At 36.3% G+C, this 19,058-nt stretch overlaps 2 protein-coding genes across 3 annotated transcripts; one reads left to right on the forward strand and one right to left on the reverse strand.

Annotated features, from left to right (window-relative positions):
- Window positions 1-147: 147 nt before the first annotated feature.
- LOC123869902 (intraflagellar transport protein 74 homolog) lies at window positions 148-6,520 on the forward strand. 2 transcript variants are annotated; one of them, XM_045912999.1, is made up of 11 exons: window positions 148-176; window positions 322-472; window positions 1,549-1,675; window positions 2,304-2,541; window positions 3,146-3,342; window positions 3,662-3,838; window positions 4,178-4,303; window positions 4,406-4,507; window positions 4,800-5,220; window positions 5,300-5,409; window positions 5,775-6,520. In XM_045912999.1, exons 2-11 carry the CDS (start codon window positions 354-356, stop codon window positions 5,985-5,987), a joined length of 1,830 nt encoding a protein of 609 aa, XP_045768955.1. In that variant the 5' UTR covers window positions 148-176; window positions 322-353; the 3' UTR covers window positions 5,988-6,520. The 2 variants fall into 2 exon arrangements, with proteins under 2 accessions (XP_045768955.1, XP_045768948.1); XM_045912992.1 differs by lacking the exon at window positions 148-176 and having other exon boundaries at window positions 284-472.
- Window positions 6,403-18,711, reverse strand: LOC123869893 (leucine-rich PPR motif-containing protein, mitochondrial). Its single transcript, XM_045912981.1, has 16 exons — window positions 18,515-18,711; window positions 18,062-18,436; window positions 17,332-17,488; window positions 16,938-17,047; window positions 16,025-16,256; window positions 14,989-15,195; window positions 14,236-14,449; window positions 13,714-13,926; window positions 12,587-12,807; window positions 11,969-12,145; window positions 11,175-11,333; window positions 10,101-10,315; window positions 9,358-9,531; window positions 8,497-8,719; window positions 7,799-8,021; window positions 6,403-6,900 (listed from the first exon to the last, which is right to left on the reverse strand). Exons 1-16 carry the CDS (start codon window positions 18,631-18,633, stop codon window positions 6,713-6,715), a joined length of 3,207 nt encoding a protein of 1,068 aa, XP_045768937.1. The 5' UTR covers window positions 18,634-18,711; the 3' UTR covers window positions 6,403-6,712.
- Window positions 18,712-19,058: the final 347 nt, after the last annotated feature.

The raw sequence follows: 19,058 nt of genomic DNA on the forward strand, positions 1-19,058 counted from the left end.
CTCAGCTTTATGCCGCTAAAATCGGCATACTGAAAACACAAAAAAGGAAACGCGTGCATCGCTTGCGCGCGCGTAGGTTTGCTACTATCCCGAAGAAAATAAAGCTTAGAGTTATAATCAACAAAGACGCCGCACCTTGACTTCGCCAGTGTGCGTTGCACCTTAGAAATTGAAAGGTAACAAAACAAGTTTCCCATCCACGAAATTAAAAAAATAGAATAGGTACTAGACAACAGCCAAGTTGCCATGACAACGTTGCCAACAACAAAGTTATTGCGCCTGAACTTGTCCACTACGTAACTATTTTGTGTCCATTTCTAGGTCAACAAAAAGTTAATCAGATTAAAGTGAATATGGATTTTTCTGAGAGTAGCGCAGAGCGTGGAGGCACGGCTCGACGTGTGGATGGACAGCGCCCAGTTTCTAGAAGAGGTTTTCGCGAGTACACCAATAGTGGTTCTGCTCTTTCAAGGTACAGTTTTCTTTGCTTTCAATAAACTCTCTGATATCCTAATCCTAATATTTACTAATTTACCTAAGGTTCCGTACCTCAAAAGGAAAAACGGAACCCTTGTAGATTTTGTAGGATCACTTTGTTGTCTGTCCGTCTGTCGTGTCTGTCAAGAAAATCTATAGGGTACTTCCTTGTACTTCCAGTTGATCTAGAATCATGTTTGGCAGGTAGGTATATGTCTTATAACACAAGTAAAAGAAAAAATCCGAGAACTGTGAATTTGTGGTTACATCACAACAAAAAAATTAAAATAAAGATATTACCTACAATTAAATATTAGATAAGTACCTACTAACTATTTATATTATTTAGTAGTCACTGATATTGACTTATTTCTATTGGAATTCAAAATTTGTCATTGAAGAGTAAAACGCGTCTATTATTATCAGTGTGGCCTCTGATTGTGACCTACTATAATTTACCATTATGTACCTCTTATCAGGAAATATTCAAGCTCAATACTCTCTAGATAGGTACAAAGAAGGTAATAGGTAGGTACCTACTTCAAGTTTACTAGCCGATGCCCGCGGTTTCATTCACGTGGATAGTCCCGTGGGAACTCTTTGATTTTCCGGGATGAAAAGTAACCTATGTGTTAACCCAGGGTATAATTTAGCTCCATTTTTTTCAGTCAAATCTGTCCAGTAGTTTTTTTCGTGAAAGAGTAAAAAAACATACACACAAACTTATGGCGCCGATTCAGTTGTCTTTCTCTAAACTAAATTCAGAGCATTTGCGTCCTCTTCCTTTTAATATGGCAAAATAAAGACGGAACATGAATTTTACATTTAAAGACTCTAAATTTTAGTGCACGATACAAAACAATAGGCTCGCGACTGGCAGCTAAAGTCACGAGCTTTGACAGCTCTAAATTAAATTTAAAACTGTCAAATTGTGTCTATCCTTTTCATATTACATTAGTAAGCAGAGGATGCGAATACTCTAAAATTTAGTTGCCAACAGAATCAGTACCAGTGTGATAGCAATATTGAAGACATTCTGACAATCTCTTAAGTAGGTTTTGCTATCTTTAGAAGTGCCACGATGAGACCCACATCAGCTTATAGAGGGAGTACTGCCTTTCGGCTATCGACTGCAGGATTTGGTCCAGCTCCCCCCACTGCTAGCCGACAATCTACTGCTGTAACTGGATTCTCTATGGTTTGTAAAAGTATTAAAGTTAACTAAATAACAATTTAATATATAACAAATAGGTATATTTATAACTAGAGGATGCCCACAGCTTCGCCCGCGTGGATTTCGGTTATTAAATCCCTAAGGAACTCTTTGATTTTCCGTAATAAAAAGTAGCCTATGTCCTTTCCCGGGATGTATTCCAAGTCTGTACCAAATTTCATTAAAATCGGTTCAGTGGTTGGGCTGTAAAAACTTAGCAGACAGATAGACATACTTTCGCATTTATAGAATAGAATAGAATAGATTTTTATTCAAATAAACTTTTACAAGTGCTTTTGAATCGTCAAATAATTTACCACTGGTTCGGAATGCCGTTCCTACCGAGAAGAACCAGCAAGAAACTCGGCGGTTGCTCTTTTCAATATCTCTTTATAATATTAATAAAGTATGGATTAAACCAAAATTTATTTTTTTGTGTTAACAGATTTTTGTATTTATTAACTATGCATGTTACTTGCAATTATATATTTTGAGAAAAATCCGATTCCCAACCTTTTTGTCTACAAATTTTCCTTTGAGATCTTGCCAGAATCGAGACTGAAAATCTCTAAAGTATAACCAAGACCATCTTAACAAAGGAATTTCTCTTCAGATCGATAGACCAATAACTCAGCAAGGTATATCTGGTCTTCGCACAAGTACCGTACGAGGATTCCGTACACGACAACTACAAGACAAACGATATTGGGAGGAGCAGATGCAAGTCAAGGTACGAGAGATGAAGGCTGAAATCGCAAGACTGACGGACCAAGCTGATGCGGGAGAAAGGGAAAAGTCTGCGAAGAAACACTATGAGAAGAGAGTTAGAGAATTAGCACAAGAGTTGACTGGTGGGTTACTTTCTAAAATGCAATGTTTTTAACACCCGACCCAAAAAGAGGGATGTTTTGTTTGACGTGTGTATCTGTCTGTGGCATCGTAGCTCCTAAACTAATGAACCGATTTTAATTTAGTTTCTTTTTGTTTGAAAAGTGGCTTGATCGAGAGTGTTCTTAGCTATAATCCAAGAAAATCGGTTCAGCTGTTTGAAAGTTATCAGCTCTTTTCTAGTTATTACTGTAACCTTCACTTGTCGGGGGTGTTATAAATTTTTAATTTACACTTGTTATTCACAAATAATAACAAAATTCTTACAAGAGCTTACTTGATTATGTTATCGATTATGGTGTGGGCAGTCGGCACATATTTTTTCCACCCATAATGTTAAACCATATAGAATTTTTTTGGGAAAAAGCAATAAAAATAAAAATAAGCTGAGCAATTTGCTGAAGCAAAGTATTTCGTGTTGAATCTGGTGATCCCAGGAATTATTGTATTGAATTAGGTCCAAGACTTAACGAAATTGATTAAAGAAATAGGTTCACATCACCCCACATTAAAGTTAACAGTAATAAGTATTAGTTTTTATGCGGCTATCCTATTTTTCTTCTGCAGATCTTCAAGGACGTTTAGCAGATTACAACACAGCGATTCGCATCGCCAATGGTGAGGCTACGAAGCAATCAGTTGAAGAGCAAACCAGAGAACTTGAGATAAATAATAAGAAGTTGCAAGAGGAAGTCGAACTGGTGTTCTTGGAGAAACAGAGGAAAGAGAATCAGTTACGGCAACTTAGAGAACAAATGGAGAAGGTGACAATAAATAATCCTGAAAGCTACCCTTGTTTTACGCAAGTAAAGTACAAGTTCAACGGTCGTACTTATACCATTCTATGGCAAAAACCCCAGAAATATGAATGCTGGGGTTTTTTATATTAGGTCATTTCCTCGACTCACACCGCTTAAACTTCTAGACCTAAAACTTGAGATTTTACCTGTAAGCTTTCTTTCTATAACGATCTGGGGGGGGGGGTCTAAGTTAGAGGTTAGGGTTTAAAAAAGGATTTAGTGAAATTTTGCCCTAGAGAACAGGGCGTCAGCTAGGAAAATAATAAGTACTTTATGTCTACAGGAACAATCCTCAATTTCCAAAATACTATCAGAAATGACACCAGAACAAAAGGAGCAATACAGCGAGCTTGAAGCAAACGCTGCAGCTCTTCGTGAAGAAGTAGAGCAAGCCAGAATACAAATTGACCACCTCACTAGAGAGAAAGAAGAATTCAGTAAAGAGATATCTGGTTCACAGGTAAGTTACGCCTCAATATTGTTCCTAAAATGTTTTTGGGATTAGTTTAAAAAGCTACTTGGCATTATTTTTGAACAGCACAAACAGTCTTTACTACAGATATATCATTAGTTATTTATATAATTAGTATAGATAGACAGTAAAATAAAATATGTTAATTATATTCAAGTAAGTTAATATGTCAAGTTTAAAATTTTTGTGATAACAAAGGTCTAAACTACCAAATTGAGTTATTTTTAAACATAAAACTAGGTCATTGAAAGTTTTGGTGATAAAGGAAATGAAAAACTGATCATTATTATTCTAACATCTTGAATTACCATATTATTCTTGTTTTAGTTAAAAATGCATCTACTGGAGTTACACAGGAAACTATTAGCCGCAGAAGAGAAGCGAGATAATTTAAAGGACGAAATGAATAACAGGTTAGATCCACAAGAAGAAAGAGAAAAATTACTATTACAGGTAAAACGTCTCGCATAAAAGCAATTTAGTACCTAGTATAGTTAGGTAGGTTGTATTATAAAGCTGAATTCCTGTGCCAAAGGTTAAAACTTCAATTTTTAGGTTCGCGAGGACAATGCGGCGATTGCTTCTCTTGATAGCAACGCCAATAATCTAAAGGAACAAATCCGTATGGTTCAAGAGTTAATTGAACAAGCTGAACAGGTATGGGTATTTTCATTTCGAGTCGAGTCAGTTATAGCTGGGAATCTGGATATAGTAAATTTATCTGAAATTAAATTGTTCAGAATGTCAGTTATAATGACCAAAAAGCCTAAGTCCCAGCTGAATTAATAACGTATTAAAAAATAATCCTGGTTTGTTACGACAATTTCTCTCGTCATAAGTAGCTAGTTATAACATTCAAGTAAGTACATCAGACTAATATTAATCAGATTATTTTGTTTCTAACAAAAGCTAGGTAAAAAATGAGGCTAATGTTTAAATATTATTATAGGATCTTGAAGAAGGCAATTCTGAACGCCACCAAAAATACAGAGAACTTAAGAAGCGTGAGGAAACCATGGATACATTTATGTCTACTTATGAAGAGAACCTTAAAAAGGAACAAGAAAAAATGGAACAATTGGAAAAGGATATTGTCTTTGCACTAGAACATAGCAGTTCTAATATAGACCTGGATTTAAGTGAAATTGATTCGTTGAAGCAGAAGGAAGGGTATTCTTCAGTCTACGATGAAAGTAAGAAATCGGTGGAAACTTTGACTAAAGATTACGAAAGATTTCAAGCAAATCTGAAAAAGGCTGAAGCAACTCGCGAACGCTTAGCCACTGAGCTTCAAACACTTCCAGAAAAAACTGGAGTTATGAAAGAGGAACTGATCACTTTATCAGACTTGGAAAAATTGCGGGATGAAGGTGAATGGTGGAATATGGATCCAAATAAAAAGAATTTCGTTTTTAATTGTGATAACACTAACGGTTTTATTTTTTTTAGGCGAAGAACAGAAAAAGAATTTGGAGAGTGAATTGCGGTTGCTGAAAGAAAAACTGGCACCAACAGAAAGTGCTGTCGTGGAAGCAACTAATAAACTAAGGAGACTGCAGGTAAGAGAAATGGTTACTATAATAATTTTAACCATACTGCGACGCTGACGGCGCTTTCCAACATTGTAACCTGCCTATCATTATTTTTTTTGTACTTGGGCGTACTATACCCGATTGTTTAGTTTTGAACATACTATAGTTTGTGTGATGGGTGTAAATGTTTCATTGGAGAAAGTTATAGTTATATATGTGTTGCCTGTCATTTAATTATTGTACTGTGTGTTTCCATAAAATAAATTAAATTAACCTAAAAAAACATTAAGCGTTACAAATAGTCCGCGTAACTGACGTAACTACGCGTCATCAGAGTAGCCATTTGACAAAGACTTTAAAATTATTTGATTGATATTGTTTTTGTCTTTCAGGAGAGCCTTGATGGCAACGAAATGTATGGAAAGCTGAACAGCCTGGAGGAACAACTTGCTCAGTTGGAGAATCGAAAAACGATACTTGAAGAGGATATAGCCTCCATAACACTAAAAGCTGATTACGAACCAATAAAGAAGGAAGCTATGAAAGAACTTGCGGCTTTGAATAAGAAAATAATTGAAGATCTTAATAGTAATAAGCCTTATTAATAAATCATTAGTTTTGTTTTTTCAATAGTGTTGGTTTTACTGCTATCCTGCCCTTTTAGCGAGAAAATTGTAATTTATAGTGATATAACTCATGCCAATAAGGAAAATAAAATTAAAATTACTCCCATTTCTCTCTCATTTACACACTATACATGTGTATAGTGTGTGAGTGAGAGGGAATAAATAACGTCATATTATTATCTATTTCATTTCGTTTCTTTATTGACAAGGAGTTAATCCCAATAGTTATTATTGGCTGAAATTATAGTATTCTTGCTGCAATTACGCATTTTAGCCAATAATGACAGACTGTCACTACGATTGCGATCCACATACTGTAACTCACAAACTACGGTCTTACGGTGCTAAATTCCTTAACGATGGTACTTTATTAAAAGAAATGAAACGATAAAAATCATTAATAAACAAACGTGTACTAATAAAATAATATCACAGATATCACTAACAATTTATATCCATATTATTACATAGAACACTCACTAAAATCCTATGTACGCATAACACAATCATAATACCTTAAGGCATTTTTAACTCAGTTGTTTTAGCTAGCATTAATGATGATAAGAAATGATACACTTTGAAACAAAGGAAATTCCTACCACATTTGATAAATTCATTGCCATTTCGCAATGAATTTATCAAATGTGGTGTGAATCTCCAATAATCAAAAATGTCACTCATGAATTTACTCCAGCCAAAAGTCTTTATGACACTTTCTTAGCCACGATTTTGGTTTGTTTGTCGAGGAGTATAGCTATATCTGAGGGTATTTGTTTATTGTTGGCCTTGCAAAGCGCACAAAGGTTGCGTACAAACTTCTGTGATGGCGCTATCTCGTTTTCTTGCATCTTGTACCAGAGGGATAGAGCTTCTTGGCAGTTGTCGTCGCGTTCTGAAACAAAATTTTGAGGTTATCTTATGATAAATATAGAGATATTAAAAAATTTGCTACTTTTGACCAACACAAGTGTAAATTAAAAATTTATAACACCCCCGACAAGTGAAGGTTACAGTAATAACTAGAAAAGAACTGATAACTTTCAAACGGCTGAACCGATTTTCTTGAATTATGGCTAAGAACACTCTCGATCAAGCCACCTTTCAAACAAAAAAAAAACTAAATTAAAATCGGTTCATTAGTTTAGGAGCTACGATGCCACAGACAGATACACAGACACACACATACACACGTCAAACTTATAACACCCCTCTTTTTTGGTCGGGGGTTAAAAACTAGTCACGTTTAAAAAGTGTCAAAGTGTCAAAGTGTTCAAACAAACAAAGCGTATGTTTGTGTTGTTTGCAGACAATTAAGTTTAGACATGGTTTAGACCTTTTTTCGATGGAGGCTTTTGGTCGAATTCCCCACGAAGATCAGTAGGCTTGGGGAATGTTTGATTTTGGCTATTATGTAGATCTATTTTATTTATTAAGACCTTAAATTAGACCTCACCTATAACGAAATAAAGTCTGAATTGTAAAGTAAAATTTCAAAATGTTTTTTTAAATCATCATCACCGACCTCCGACCATTCCATCTCCGACCCACTAATGAGCACTTTTACAGAATAAGAAGGGATTTGGTCACAGTCCACCACTCTGGCCAAATGCGGATTGACAGAGTTCACACACCTTTGACAACATTATGGAGAACTCTCAAGCATGAAGATTGTAGGATTTCGCACTATGTTTTCCTTTACCGAGACGGGTGATATTTAGTTATTTAAAACGCACTTAATTCCAAAAAGTTAGAAATGCGTGCCGAGTTATTTTTGAGAACTTAATACTTACGGTATACTTCCAGCATCATATTATAAATCTCCTCAACGTCGAAGTTTCTCAACTTCTTCGCACATTCAGCGATCGCCTCCAAAGCGTGTATTTTCTTTTCGTCAGCGAACCTTTCGCAGTGTCGCATTAACGCGTCGGGATGAAACTTGACCGTGGGGTCTAAGAGCAGTTTGCGTAGTGTTTTCTTGTACCCTACATCTGCTAACGCTGCTATGAGGGTTAGCTAGAAATTAAAAGATATTTTTAAAAGAGTAAAATCGTACAAGCGTGTTACATCAAGGGTTGAGGAAACAGAACTTTATCACCAATACTTAATGCACATAATATTTGTAAGACACAAAGAAAAGAAGTTACGTAAGTACGTCTCTCTGTTACGTAATCCCAAATCCCATACAAATCAGAGACCAAAATCTCAATGGGCGTTAACCATTTTAAGTCACCGACCAATCACAAACATGTTTTCAAAAAACATTCGAAATTCAATTCGAAAACGTTTTCAAAAACATTCGAAATTAAATTCGAAAACATAGTTTCGTTTGTAATTGGTTAGTGACTCAAAATCGTTAACGCCCACTGAGATTTTTGTCTCTGTCATTTGGATGAGATCGCGTAACAGAGAGAGCGCTAGTATAGTTTCCGTAGATAGAGTACAGTGATTAATTTTATATCGATAGCACAGAGAAGTCTATCTAACTTACATGTACATCACTAGCGCCGTGCACTTGTTTATCGACATTCAGTATAGTATGCACTAGTTTGTTTAACCTTCCATTGGTCCTCTCGTTCACTATGAAAGTTTCTTCGTCCTTGCCGTCACTCATGGCTTTTAATATTTTACATAATAGTTCATGTTTCAGCGGAGTCTTGTTGTATTTTTCCGCTATACGGACGAATTCTTGAACTGCGTTTTCGAAATTGCCACTGAAATATTCAGTAAATTTTAAAGAGTTTGTAAATGTTTGACACACAAACACACACACACACACATAATTAACACAAAAATAGTTTAAAATGCTCGTTAAAAAACTTTTCCTATGCGGTTAAAAAGCAGCAGTAATTATTTTAGGCAATAATGCGTTTGCCGCTCGGATTCGAAAATGTTTAGATGTTCAGGTTTGTCCTTCAATTACGCCACAACAGAGCAACAGATCGACGAGATTTTTGCATGGAAATAGTTAAATACTTGGCGATAGGCTATTTTATATTCTGGTGCAATATGTAGGTTGCTTACGCATTGAATTAGAACAAAAGGTGAGCAAAATTATATAATAAGTTAGATTAAAAAATTTAATTGAAACAATAGCATGTAAGATTTCGTTATAATAACTGGTAGTGCCTAGAGTCGATCATAAGCCTGCATCAAATAAAGACGTACACTACAACGCCGTCGTCCATCATTTTAATAGTCAACCAACAACATTTAACTGGAAAATCAGAGATTCCACGAGATTTTTAAAACGTAATTCCGATTTTTTTAAAGATTTAAGATGTTTTAAGCACTAGGCCCGCGATTCGTCCTAAAAAATCCTAGTAAAATATAATGTTGATATATCACTTACTTTTTCAAATGTGCGCGTACTAAAGGTCCCAGTATGGTATTGGAGGGTTTGCAATACCTCAGGGTTGTCAACAACTCGAACATGCGTTTGGTGTCCGCGTGCGAGCCCTGCGCCGCCACCGCGTCCAGGAGCCGCCAGCAGTTCATAGATATTGCTCGACCGCCCGTCACCCGTCTGTAAATGGGTAAAAACTATAGAAATAGGTACATATTCTAACTAAATTACCCGGCAGGAAAGGTTATACATCGAATTGTAGAAAGAAAGCTTCCGTTTCGCAAAGCTGTCTCTAAATAATTAGTTTTTTTCATTGTCATACAAAAATTTATTATTACTAGATATAGATACCAATTGTACTTGTAAACTATAGGTATTTATTGAGGTAAATATTAAAGTTAAGTTAATAGGTAAATGGTAAGTAATTTAAACAAGGGAAGGGAACACTTTTTTATTTTTATTTGCATGGCGGCCATTTTGGAATATTCATTATTTGTTGTTATAGCGGCAATAGAAATAAACACACACGAAAATTTTAACTCTCCACCTATGACGTTACATGAGATACAGTCTGCTAACAGACAGACAGTCTTGCGGACAAACAAACGAAAGACAGCAGATGCTTACTATAAGGTAGAAGGAAATCTAAACGATTGCATGCTTTTACAACTTTTAATCGACTTATCGTAAAAGTCGATTTCTTTGGTTATCGATTTGCATATCCATAAGCTCCATGTAATCTAACCTACCTCTTTTTCGACTGCTCGTTAATCAAATCAAAGGCCTTTTCGATCTTTTTTCTGTAAACCATTAGAGTTGCGAAGTCGATAACCTTGAACTCATCTAGTGTGAAGTTAGGTGAGGACTTGTTCAGGTCTGCGAGAGCCAATTCAGCCAGGTCTAACTCTCCCATCTTTACGTGCAGGTCGAATATAGAGGCCTTCATACCGGCAGATAGGAATACCTGAAAAACATCTTTATAAATAGAAAGAGAAGAAAAATAGGTTACCATCCGGTAGGTAGATTCCGGAAAAGCTGCATCAATCATTGTTACCATCTCAATTGTAGTGATTGGCTACATTTATGGTATTCCTGTTGCTACAATGCATTGTAGCCAATAGTGAGCGAGTGTCGGCCAATCCGAGTTGATTGCGATTGTAGAATGTCAAACTAGGGTGATGTAAGCCACCAGAATATTGACTGATATACGCTAAGTCATAATAATTATGCCACACTACCCTCAAGTAAGTACTCGTATATCTAAAACGGTTAAAAATTATCTGAGAAAAAAACATATACATACTATGATGCGTAAAAAATGACTTATCACGCGCCATTTTAGCTTTATGTGTCAAATATCATGTTAAAAAGCGACTTTAATCCTTATTTTAAAAGTGAACCGTACTTTTGACATGACAGTTCACAAAGTCATTTTGTACGCACTATACTAGGCGACTGACAGGGCATGTATTTTGAATAGTTTAGGGCATTGCCTACAGACAGTTGAAATAATTGCACCTTACGATAACGAAATAGCATCTAAAGAGTGTCAACGCCTTGAAGACTCTTATTATGTATTTTTAACGATTGGTTAGTCTTGGTTGTATAATGAGCAAATGAATCTAAGGCAGAGATCTATAAAGCGCAGTTTGACTTTGTTCAGACTTAAGATACTGTTAAAACGAGACAGCGTTACACCGCTGGCATAAATCTGTCTCGTTTTAACTGAAACTTAAGTCTAAGCAAAGTCAAAGTGCACTCTATAGATCTTAACCTTAGTAACAGTGGGAAGCGTGGACAAATAAAGGATCTCTTCTACTTACACCCTCTTTCTCGCATTTCTCCACGATCTCCCTCGCGGCGGCCAAGTTGCCCTCCTTGCAATACTCCTGCAACAGCCTTCGCAACACCCCACGTGTGTTCATACCCTTAGCTTCCAACTCCGCTAAATGGGCTTTTAGGGATCCCTCGTTCATTTGTTTCTGTTCAGCAAAAAGTTTAGTTCAGGACTGGTTAAATAAAAAACCCGGTCAAGTGCGAGTCGGACTCGCACACGAAGGGTTTCGTACTTTAGATAAACTAATACTTTTTGTTTTATTTTTAACCAACTTTAAAAAAAAGACGGTTCTCAATTCAACTGTATGTTTTTTTTGTATGTTTGTTACGCGATTACTCCGCCAATCATGAACCGATTTTGATTATTTTTGTTTTGTTGTATTTCAGAGCTAGTCCTATTTCAATTTGGTAAAGATCAGCTGAATATCTTCGGAGATGGAAAACGAAACTCCTCAGTGGATAAGAGTAAATTGCTCGCGATCAGTGTAATAGCTTCCTAAACAGTAGGTTTTTAACCAGGCATATCATATTTTAATACAATGGGACCACTAAAAATTGTGAAATAAAAAAAATCATAGCGGCCATTTTGATAATCTTATTTTGTTTGTCGTTACAGCAGTGCATACACACTCTGTGAAAATTTCAACTCTCTGACTATTACGGTTCATGAGATACAACCCGCTGACAGACAAACGGACGGACGGGCAGCGGACGCTTAGTAAAAGGGTCCCGTTGGCACATTTCAGACCGGAACCCTAAGGAGAAGTCAAATAGTACTTACAGGATGCGGCATTTGTTGAACAAACAACTCTCCGTCGTCGACCAGTCTCTCGTCGGTAATATCGACCAGAACCTCTTTGAGGCTTTCAATAACCTTCTCATTGTGATGTTTCGGGATCCTAGACAGGCAGTAGTCTAGCGCAGCTGTTGATATTTTGATCTTGGTTGGTTGTAACTCCTTAAATGGATAGATGACTTCAATTTATTTATTTTGAACTCTTATTTTTTTACCCGACTACGGCAAAGCCAAAAGGAAGTAAGTATGTACGTATGTTGGTTTATATGTATTTATGTGTGTTCCATTGTAACGCCTAAACTACGATACGCCGATTTTGATGAATGAGGTGTCAATGGATTTGTTCCGCTCCGCTCCGGGTGGAACAGTACGCTACATTTTATACGAAAAAACCAAAATGACTGATATTACATCCAAAACAGTGGGGGTCTCCAAAAATTTTTTTTTTGCTATTGTATCAAGTGGGATATTAAATAAAAGAGGAAAAAAAAACAATTTTGAGATGTAAATATAGTACAATGTTAAAAAACACGGAGCGAAAGAAAACATACATACACCACCCACACATACAAACTTTTGCTTTTATAATATTAGTATGATTACCTTAGCAATACTCAGTACATCAGTCAAGTCCTCCTTAATTCTCTTATGTCTCATGAATGCACAGAAAAATCTCCCGACCCAATCCTTGCCTTTATCCGTCGCTTTAGCAGACATGTCCTCCAGTATATACACGGTTGATTTCACGTCATTGCTGATAAGGTAACCCTTTATCAATGGCTGAAGGACTACTTCAGTGTCTACTTTCCCTTGGAACAATTCACCTGTTGGCATAGAAAATAAAAATCTATACATATAATAAAATTGTAGAAAAGTGGTGTCTGTACAATGGAAATATATAAAAAAAAGTAGCAGGGGTTGTTATTATATCGATGCCGAACCCGAAATTGTAATTAATTTTTTTTTGTTTGTTTGTCTGTTTGTCTGTGTGTTTGTGCACGCTAAGATCAGAAACGGCTTATTCGATTTAGATACGGTTTTCACTAATATATTGTAGTAAGCTTCACTTAACATTTAGTTTTTATTTCATGTCAATCGGTTCATAAATAAAAAAGTTATGTCAATTTAAAGAATCACGGCGAACATTTTTAACGTACAGAGTACGTACTACACGCCTCGCGCCTGAGCGTCCGTAGCTATATAAAGCGCGCTGAGAGCCATTCCACGCGAACGAAGTCGCGGGCACAGCTAGTAAATAAATAAAAATACAAAAAAAGTATGTTTGTTACTCCTTCACGCAAAAACTACTAAACGGATAAGGCTGAAATGGGAATGGAGATAGATAATATCCTGGATTAGCACATAGGCTGCTTATTATCCTGGAAAATCAAAGAGTTTCCACGAAACTCCGAAAAACCTAAATCCACGCGGGCGAAGTCGCGGGCATCGGCTAGTATTGTATAATTGAAGATTATGTAAATGATAAAAGAGTGTAGATTTGACCTGCAGCTCGCTTCACCAATGCGCGGGCCTTCAATTTGTTTTATACATGGCATAATATTGTATATCAAATCGTTGAAAAGAGCAGCCGCCGAGTTTCTTGCTGGTTCTTCTCGGTAGGAAAGGCATTCCAAACCAGTGGTAGATGCATTTGACGATTCAAGAGTACTTATAAAAGTCTAATTGAATAAAAATATTTTGAAATTTGAATTTTTATTAATAATACTTACAAAGCTCACTCGCCGCCCTTGCTTGTCCAGTATTCAGCAAAGTCACCATCATCGGCGTGAGTACAGTACTCACAGTCAGACCAGTCTCAAGGAATTTCTTCATCAGATTCTGTGGCGAAGTGAAACTGACGTATGGGAGGGTGTATTCCATTATCGTCTCGTAATCTGGCTTAATATCCATCGTGACCATTGTTGAGATGGTGTTCATTATACCTGATATAATAGAGGAGAAACTAAAAATTTTTCAAACCCGCATTGCATAGCGTGCAAAACTTGGGTCGATGCCCCGCCTACGACACGGCATTGACTTCGAGTGACCTGTTTACGGAACGTTCGTTGACCTCTAGCATCAGTCAGATGTTTTTGCAATTTATTGTGCACTTTTAAACAATAGAGGTTTTTTGTTATTTATTTTTTTGTAGTTTTTTATGGTATCTTATCAGTAATCATCAGTGCTATCATCTGTCTTCGTTTTTGCTAGCGTTCTGGTTATATTCTGTATACTATGTATTTGGTACTAACCTTTCTCCCCATAAGATTTGGAAGTGTGCAGCAATATAGGCCAGAAGTAATGCGGTCTTACAGGCATGCCTAACTGTTTCATACGGGTAAACAAGTCCAAAGCTAAAGGTACTTTGCCCAGTTGTAGAGACGCTTCAGCCGCGTTTTGTAACGCGATCGGATTGCGACCTGATGCCATCAGCTCTTGAGCGATAAGGGCTATTACACTGGATGGCTAAAAATAAAGGGGTTATTGGACAGTGTTTCATAAGAATCAGCATTGCCTTTAAGGCCGATTCACACCAAGAACGTACTCGTGACACGTGCGTAGAATCCGTAGACATAACTGCACGCATTACGTCTACGCGAACGTTCACGCCACGCAAACGGTATACTTACCATGTCTTATACAGTTCCATACGCAAGGCAATGGTACGCACTACGTCTACGCTTACGCAACGCTCACGCAGACTGTGTGAACGAGCCCAAAAGGAAGAAGTGCCGGGATAACCAACTGGTAGTAGCTACAAGATGTAATGTGTGGCACAATTTAAGAAATAAACGTTTTTCTTTCTTTCTTTTCTTTTCTACTACTATAGTTAAAAATCTCTTTTAGGACACAGGTGCTAACTTGTTTATCCATAGATATTAAAGAAATTTAGAATTTAGCGCCTTAGCACGTTCATAGGATACTTTCAGAACCCTTAGTACAGACCAGTTATTATATGAGAATTATATCAAGATTCATATTTAAGAAATATTTTATAAACATACCATAGAAGCTTTGACACAGTCTCGTACTAAACTCCGTCCATGTAATCCAGTGTCGTCTTTCGGCCCAAAGGAAGGCAGGGGCAAGCATTTGTAAATCTCTAAAGCCACCATCGGATGGTTTTGGAAAACAAGTAACGTGGTCACACTCTGCATGTATGGCGTTATATCAGGTTTGTTAAGTATCTCTTCAGGCAAATATTTTAACACCTAAAAATCATAATTATGTAAGATACTTATTTTCTTTATTTAAGTGCTTGCTTTATTTTTGCCGTGGGCTCTATAAAAACTAACAGTTTCTATTCAATCCTCAATAGCTCAACGGTTATAGGAGCGGACTGAAATCCGAAAGGTCCGCGGTTCAAACCCCACCCGTTGCACTATTGTCGTACCCACTCCTAGAACAAGCTTAACGCTTAGTTGGAGGGGAAAGGGAAATGTTAGTCATGATTAAAATGACTATTACTCTTTTTTTTTTAAAAAAAAAAAACATCTATTGTGTAGACGTATTGTCGTGACTACAAGCCATTTAACTGGATCAAACTATTAGCAAATAAAGTCGCAAATTAATCGTGGTATGAACGTTATCTACCACTCTAGAAACCATCTACTTTTCTGTGTCAAATTAACACCCTTTGTTTAAGTCGGCTAAAAAGGAAACAAGTGTAAATTAAAAATTTATAACACCCCTGAAAAGTGAAGGTTACAGTAACTAGAAAAGAGCTGATGACTTTCAAATGGCTGAACCAATTTTCTTGGATGATAGCTAAGAACACTCTCGATCAAGCCACCTTTCAAACAAAAAAAAACTAAATTAAAATCGGTTCATTAGTTTAGGAGCTATGATGCCACAGACAGATACACACGTCAAACTTATAACATTCCTCTTTTTGGGTCGGGGGTTAAAAACAAGCTGAGATGTCAACTACAGCTCAAACTACTAGTTGGATCTATTACTGAGTGCCAATGAAGTACTTAATTGAATAATGATCTAGCCTAATTTATCCTAGCCTAATAAATTGCCAAAAAGGGTTCATACATCTGGCACTGGTCCATATTCGCCGACAGCTGCTAAAGTTTTAACAATCTCCATAATATGAACCTCTCCAAACGTTATACCATTCTTCTGTGCCTTTTCTAACTCTTCTAGGAGCAGGTTATTCTTCTTATTCCATGCAAACGCTCGGGCGGTTGCGGTGTAGGTGTTAACCGAGTGTTTTACTTGAAGAGACTTCATCATTGTTAGTATTTCTTGTATGTTCTCTAGCTTGCTATAGTGAAAATGTATGTTAGAAAATATATTTTTTTATATTGCATAATATAATTAAATTTGGAAACATTGTTTTTATTATTAATGGGTCTCAGTTATAACAGAGGGTGGTGGTCCTCAAAAGGCAGTAATTCTTTTACGCACATCTAATAGATGGACTCCAAAACCACAAGACCAATTGCAATTCTTTTTTCAATTCAATAAGTCTAAAATTATTTTATTCTTAAAAACTAATTATTTGTCCTAAAATGATGTTGCAGGTGAAGAGTGAAATGTCGTGCCAAACACCAGTTTCGGCACCAAAAGCGTAAATATTTTTTTTTCTACAAGTGCACGGCCACTTTCCGCAACATACCTAGATAGACTGATTAGGGCTTAGTATGGGGCAGCGGAGAACGGGGGGAACGGGGTAAGGTGACTTGACTGATCTATCAACGCACAGCTCAAAGTACTGGATGACTCAGGCTGAAATTCGGCATTTAGATAGCTATTATAATTTTTTGAAAATTTAACCCATCAGGGGATGAAATAGGGGTTTGAAAATGTAGTTCATGCGAACTAAGTCGCGGCCGTAAGCTAGTATGCTTAAATAGTAGGTAAGTAGGAAAAGAAGGTTTATTTTACCTGGTAAATATATAAATCCAATTTACGTACATATAACATTGTATTCAATTGAACTTACCCAGCTTTTCCTTGGCAAATGATTAAGGAAACGAACACACTTTCTGTAGCTGGCAAACCCAGAGCTTTCATATTTGATATCACCTCTGTACATTGGTTTATGTCACCTGCCTAAAAATAAATACTTTTTATTTTACTTTCTCGCTAAAATAATAACATTCTCCGTAGTGTTTTTACCCACACTTCAAGGATTTTTTTGTGCTCCTTAAGACACAGGAATGTGTCACTGTCAACTTGAATTTTTGGGCCTAACCCAAGACTTGAATCTGAGACCTCAAGATTTACAGCAGAATAAGCTATCCAATAGACAAGAGGCAGTCTAAAGTCTAGAAATTGAAAACATTCAAGATCCATTTCAAAGTAACTGAAACTAAAAAGTTATTCAAGTAACATACCTCTCCAAGGACCCTTAGTATCAGTTCATATGTGGTCAAAGTGGGTTTGACTGAACCCATCTGGGTCAGAAAGACATTGGCCTTGAGTGTTCTACCATTAGCTATGTATACTCGCAAGAGTTCATTATAATGATCTACATCAAATGTTGTGTGAGGCCTGTAAATAAGAATAGTGAGTGTTAACATTTACGTTTATTTATGAAACGTTTGCATCATCATTCCTCATATTACATATGGCTAAGGTTTGGAATAATTTTCCCCGATCTGCGTTTCCTACCAATTACAATCCGAGTATCTTTAAAACAAGAGTGAATAGGCATCTTCTAGATAAACGTGTCCCATCTTAGGCCACATCATCACTTTCCATCAAGTGTGATTGTGGTCAAGCATTTGCCTATAGTGAATAAAAATTCAAAACTCTGTATAACATCATGCTGGGTTCTGCACTTTGTCAAATGAGAACTGTGACTGTATTCATAATTTTATTATAACTCTTATCTCTTATAAAAGAGAGAATAGAGAGAGAATAGTTTATTTAATTTTAGGTATTATTAAGTATTTTGTAATAATTTCAGTAGAAAACCCTAGGAATTAAGATTATTCTGGTGCAAAATAATAGTTTCCTACTCCAGATTCTTATTTCTAGAATTTTTATAGTATTAACTATTTTGTTATGTGACCCAAAAACAAAAATGTAATATAAATAAATCATTAGTTGTGAAGACATTACCTCAGTGTGTTCCACACTTGCTCTACTAGAGCCACTCTGGAACCAGGTGTGTCATCGGGAAGCAGTTCCGTACAACATTTAATTAAGAGCAACCCTTGCTTTTTAGACGATAAGTTCAACTCTTTAACTTTGCTTAACACTCTTACAAAGTCATTTTTATAGACTCTATTTTTTTGATGGATGTCTGTAGATAAGCTGGCTATGAGTTTTTCGAGCAACTCTTCAGAGGATAAATTTTTTCCTTTGGCTCGATGCGTGCGGTGTTCCACAGAACCAGAAGAATCTTGTGTAGGACCAGCTGACAAACGTAAGTTATTTACGTTCTTCACTTTATCCGGGACTTTCGTTACTTTATTTGATACCAAAATCCTGCAACTGTTTTACATGAAAGTACTCACTTAAATTGAACTTCAATAAATAAAAAATTAATACAATAATCCAAATTGTTATAACCTAAGTTGTAAATCTCTGTGGTGACAAAATATTTCTGTAGCGTTCCCATTTTTTAGTATCCTTTTGTAAATTAATCCCCGCGCAGAACTTGATAATTTTATACACTGCCGAGTTAGCATATTCAAGATAGTTTAATTTTCTGTTTTCAAAACATTTAATTTTAAAAATAGAAAATGACAGTTGTCCTGTGGAGTTGACACTTGTCAGAGCCTGATGTCGTTAATACAATACAGATAAAAAAATGTGTACTATATCTACAGTACCCGTCACTTTTACCCCCCGACTGACGGGAGTTGGATCCAATTTTTATGTTCCGTTCAACGGCCAACCAGTTTGCTCGTAGGAATTAATAAAGTGAAACAGTGGGTTTAAATAAAAAGAGCAAATCAGTATAATCGCACTAATTTATTTTATCACTTCACTCAACACACTAATAATTACTCTCATATATTTGTTACTACTACACTTATTTACTTATTACACATTTATTACACACTTATTACACTTATTTACAGAGACCGGCAGTATTTCAGCTTATAATGCG

Source organism: Maniola jurtina, chromosome 2, assembly GCF_905333055.1.
Source record: "Maniola jurtina chromosome 2, ilManJurt1.1, whole genome shotgun sequence".
Lineage (NCBI taxonomy): Eukaryota > Metazoa > Arthropoda > Insecta > Lepidoptera > Nymphalidae > Maniola > Maniola jurtina.

Excerpts from the sequence above, each read along its gene's own strand:
- LOC123869902 (XM_045912999.1), top strand. The coding sequence starts at position 354 with ATGGATTTTTCTGAGAGTAGCGCAGAGCGTGGAGGCACGGCTCGACGT. Across the intron at positions 3,343-3,661 it reads TTAGAGAACAAATGGAGAAG|GAACAATCCTCAATTTCCAA; the intron begins GTGACAATAAAT and ends TTATGTCTACAG. Across the intron at positions 5,410-5,774 it reads ATAAACTAAGGAGACTGCAG|GAGAGCCTTGATGGCAACGA; the intron begins GTAAGAGAAATG and ends TTTGTCTTTCAG.
- LOC123869893 (XM_045912981.1), bottom strand. The coding sequence starts at position 18,633 with ATGCTAACTCGGCAGTGTATAAAATTATCAAGTTCTGCGCGGGGATTA. Across the intron at positions 18,437-18,514 it reads CACAGAGATTTACAACTTAG|TTGCAGGATTTTGGTATCAA; the intron begins GTTATAACAATT and ends CATGTAAAACAG. Across the intron at positions 8,022-8,496 it reads ACGGCGCTAGTGATGTACAT|CTAACCCTCATAGCAGCGTT; the intron begins GTAAGTTAGATA and ends TTTAATTTCTAG.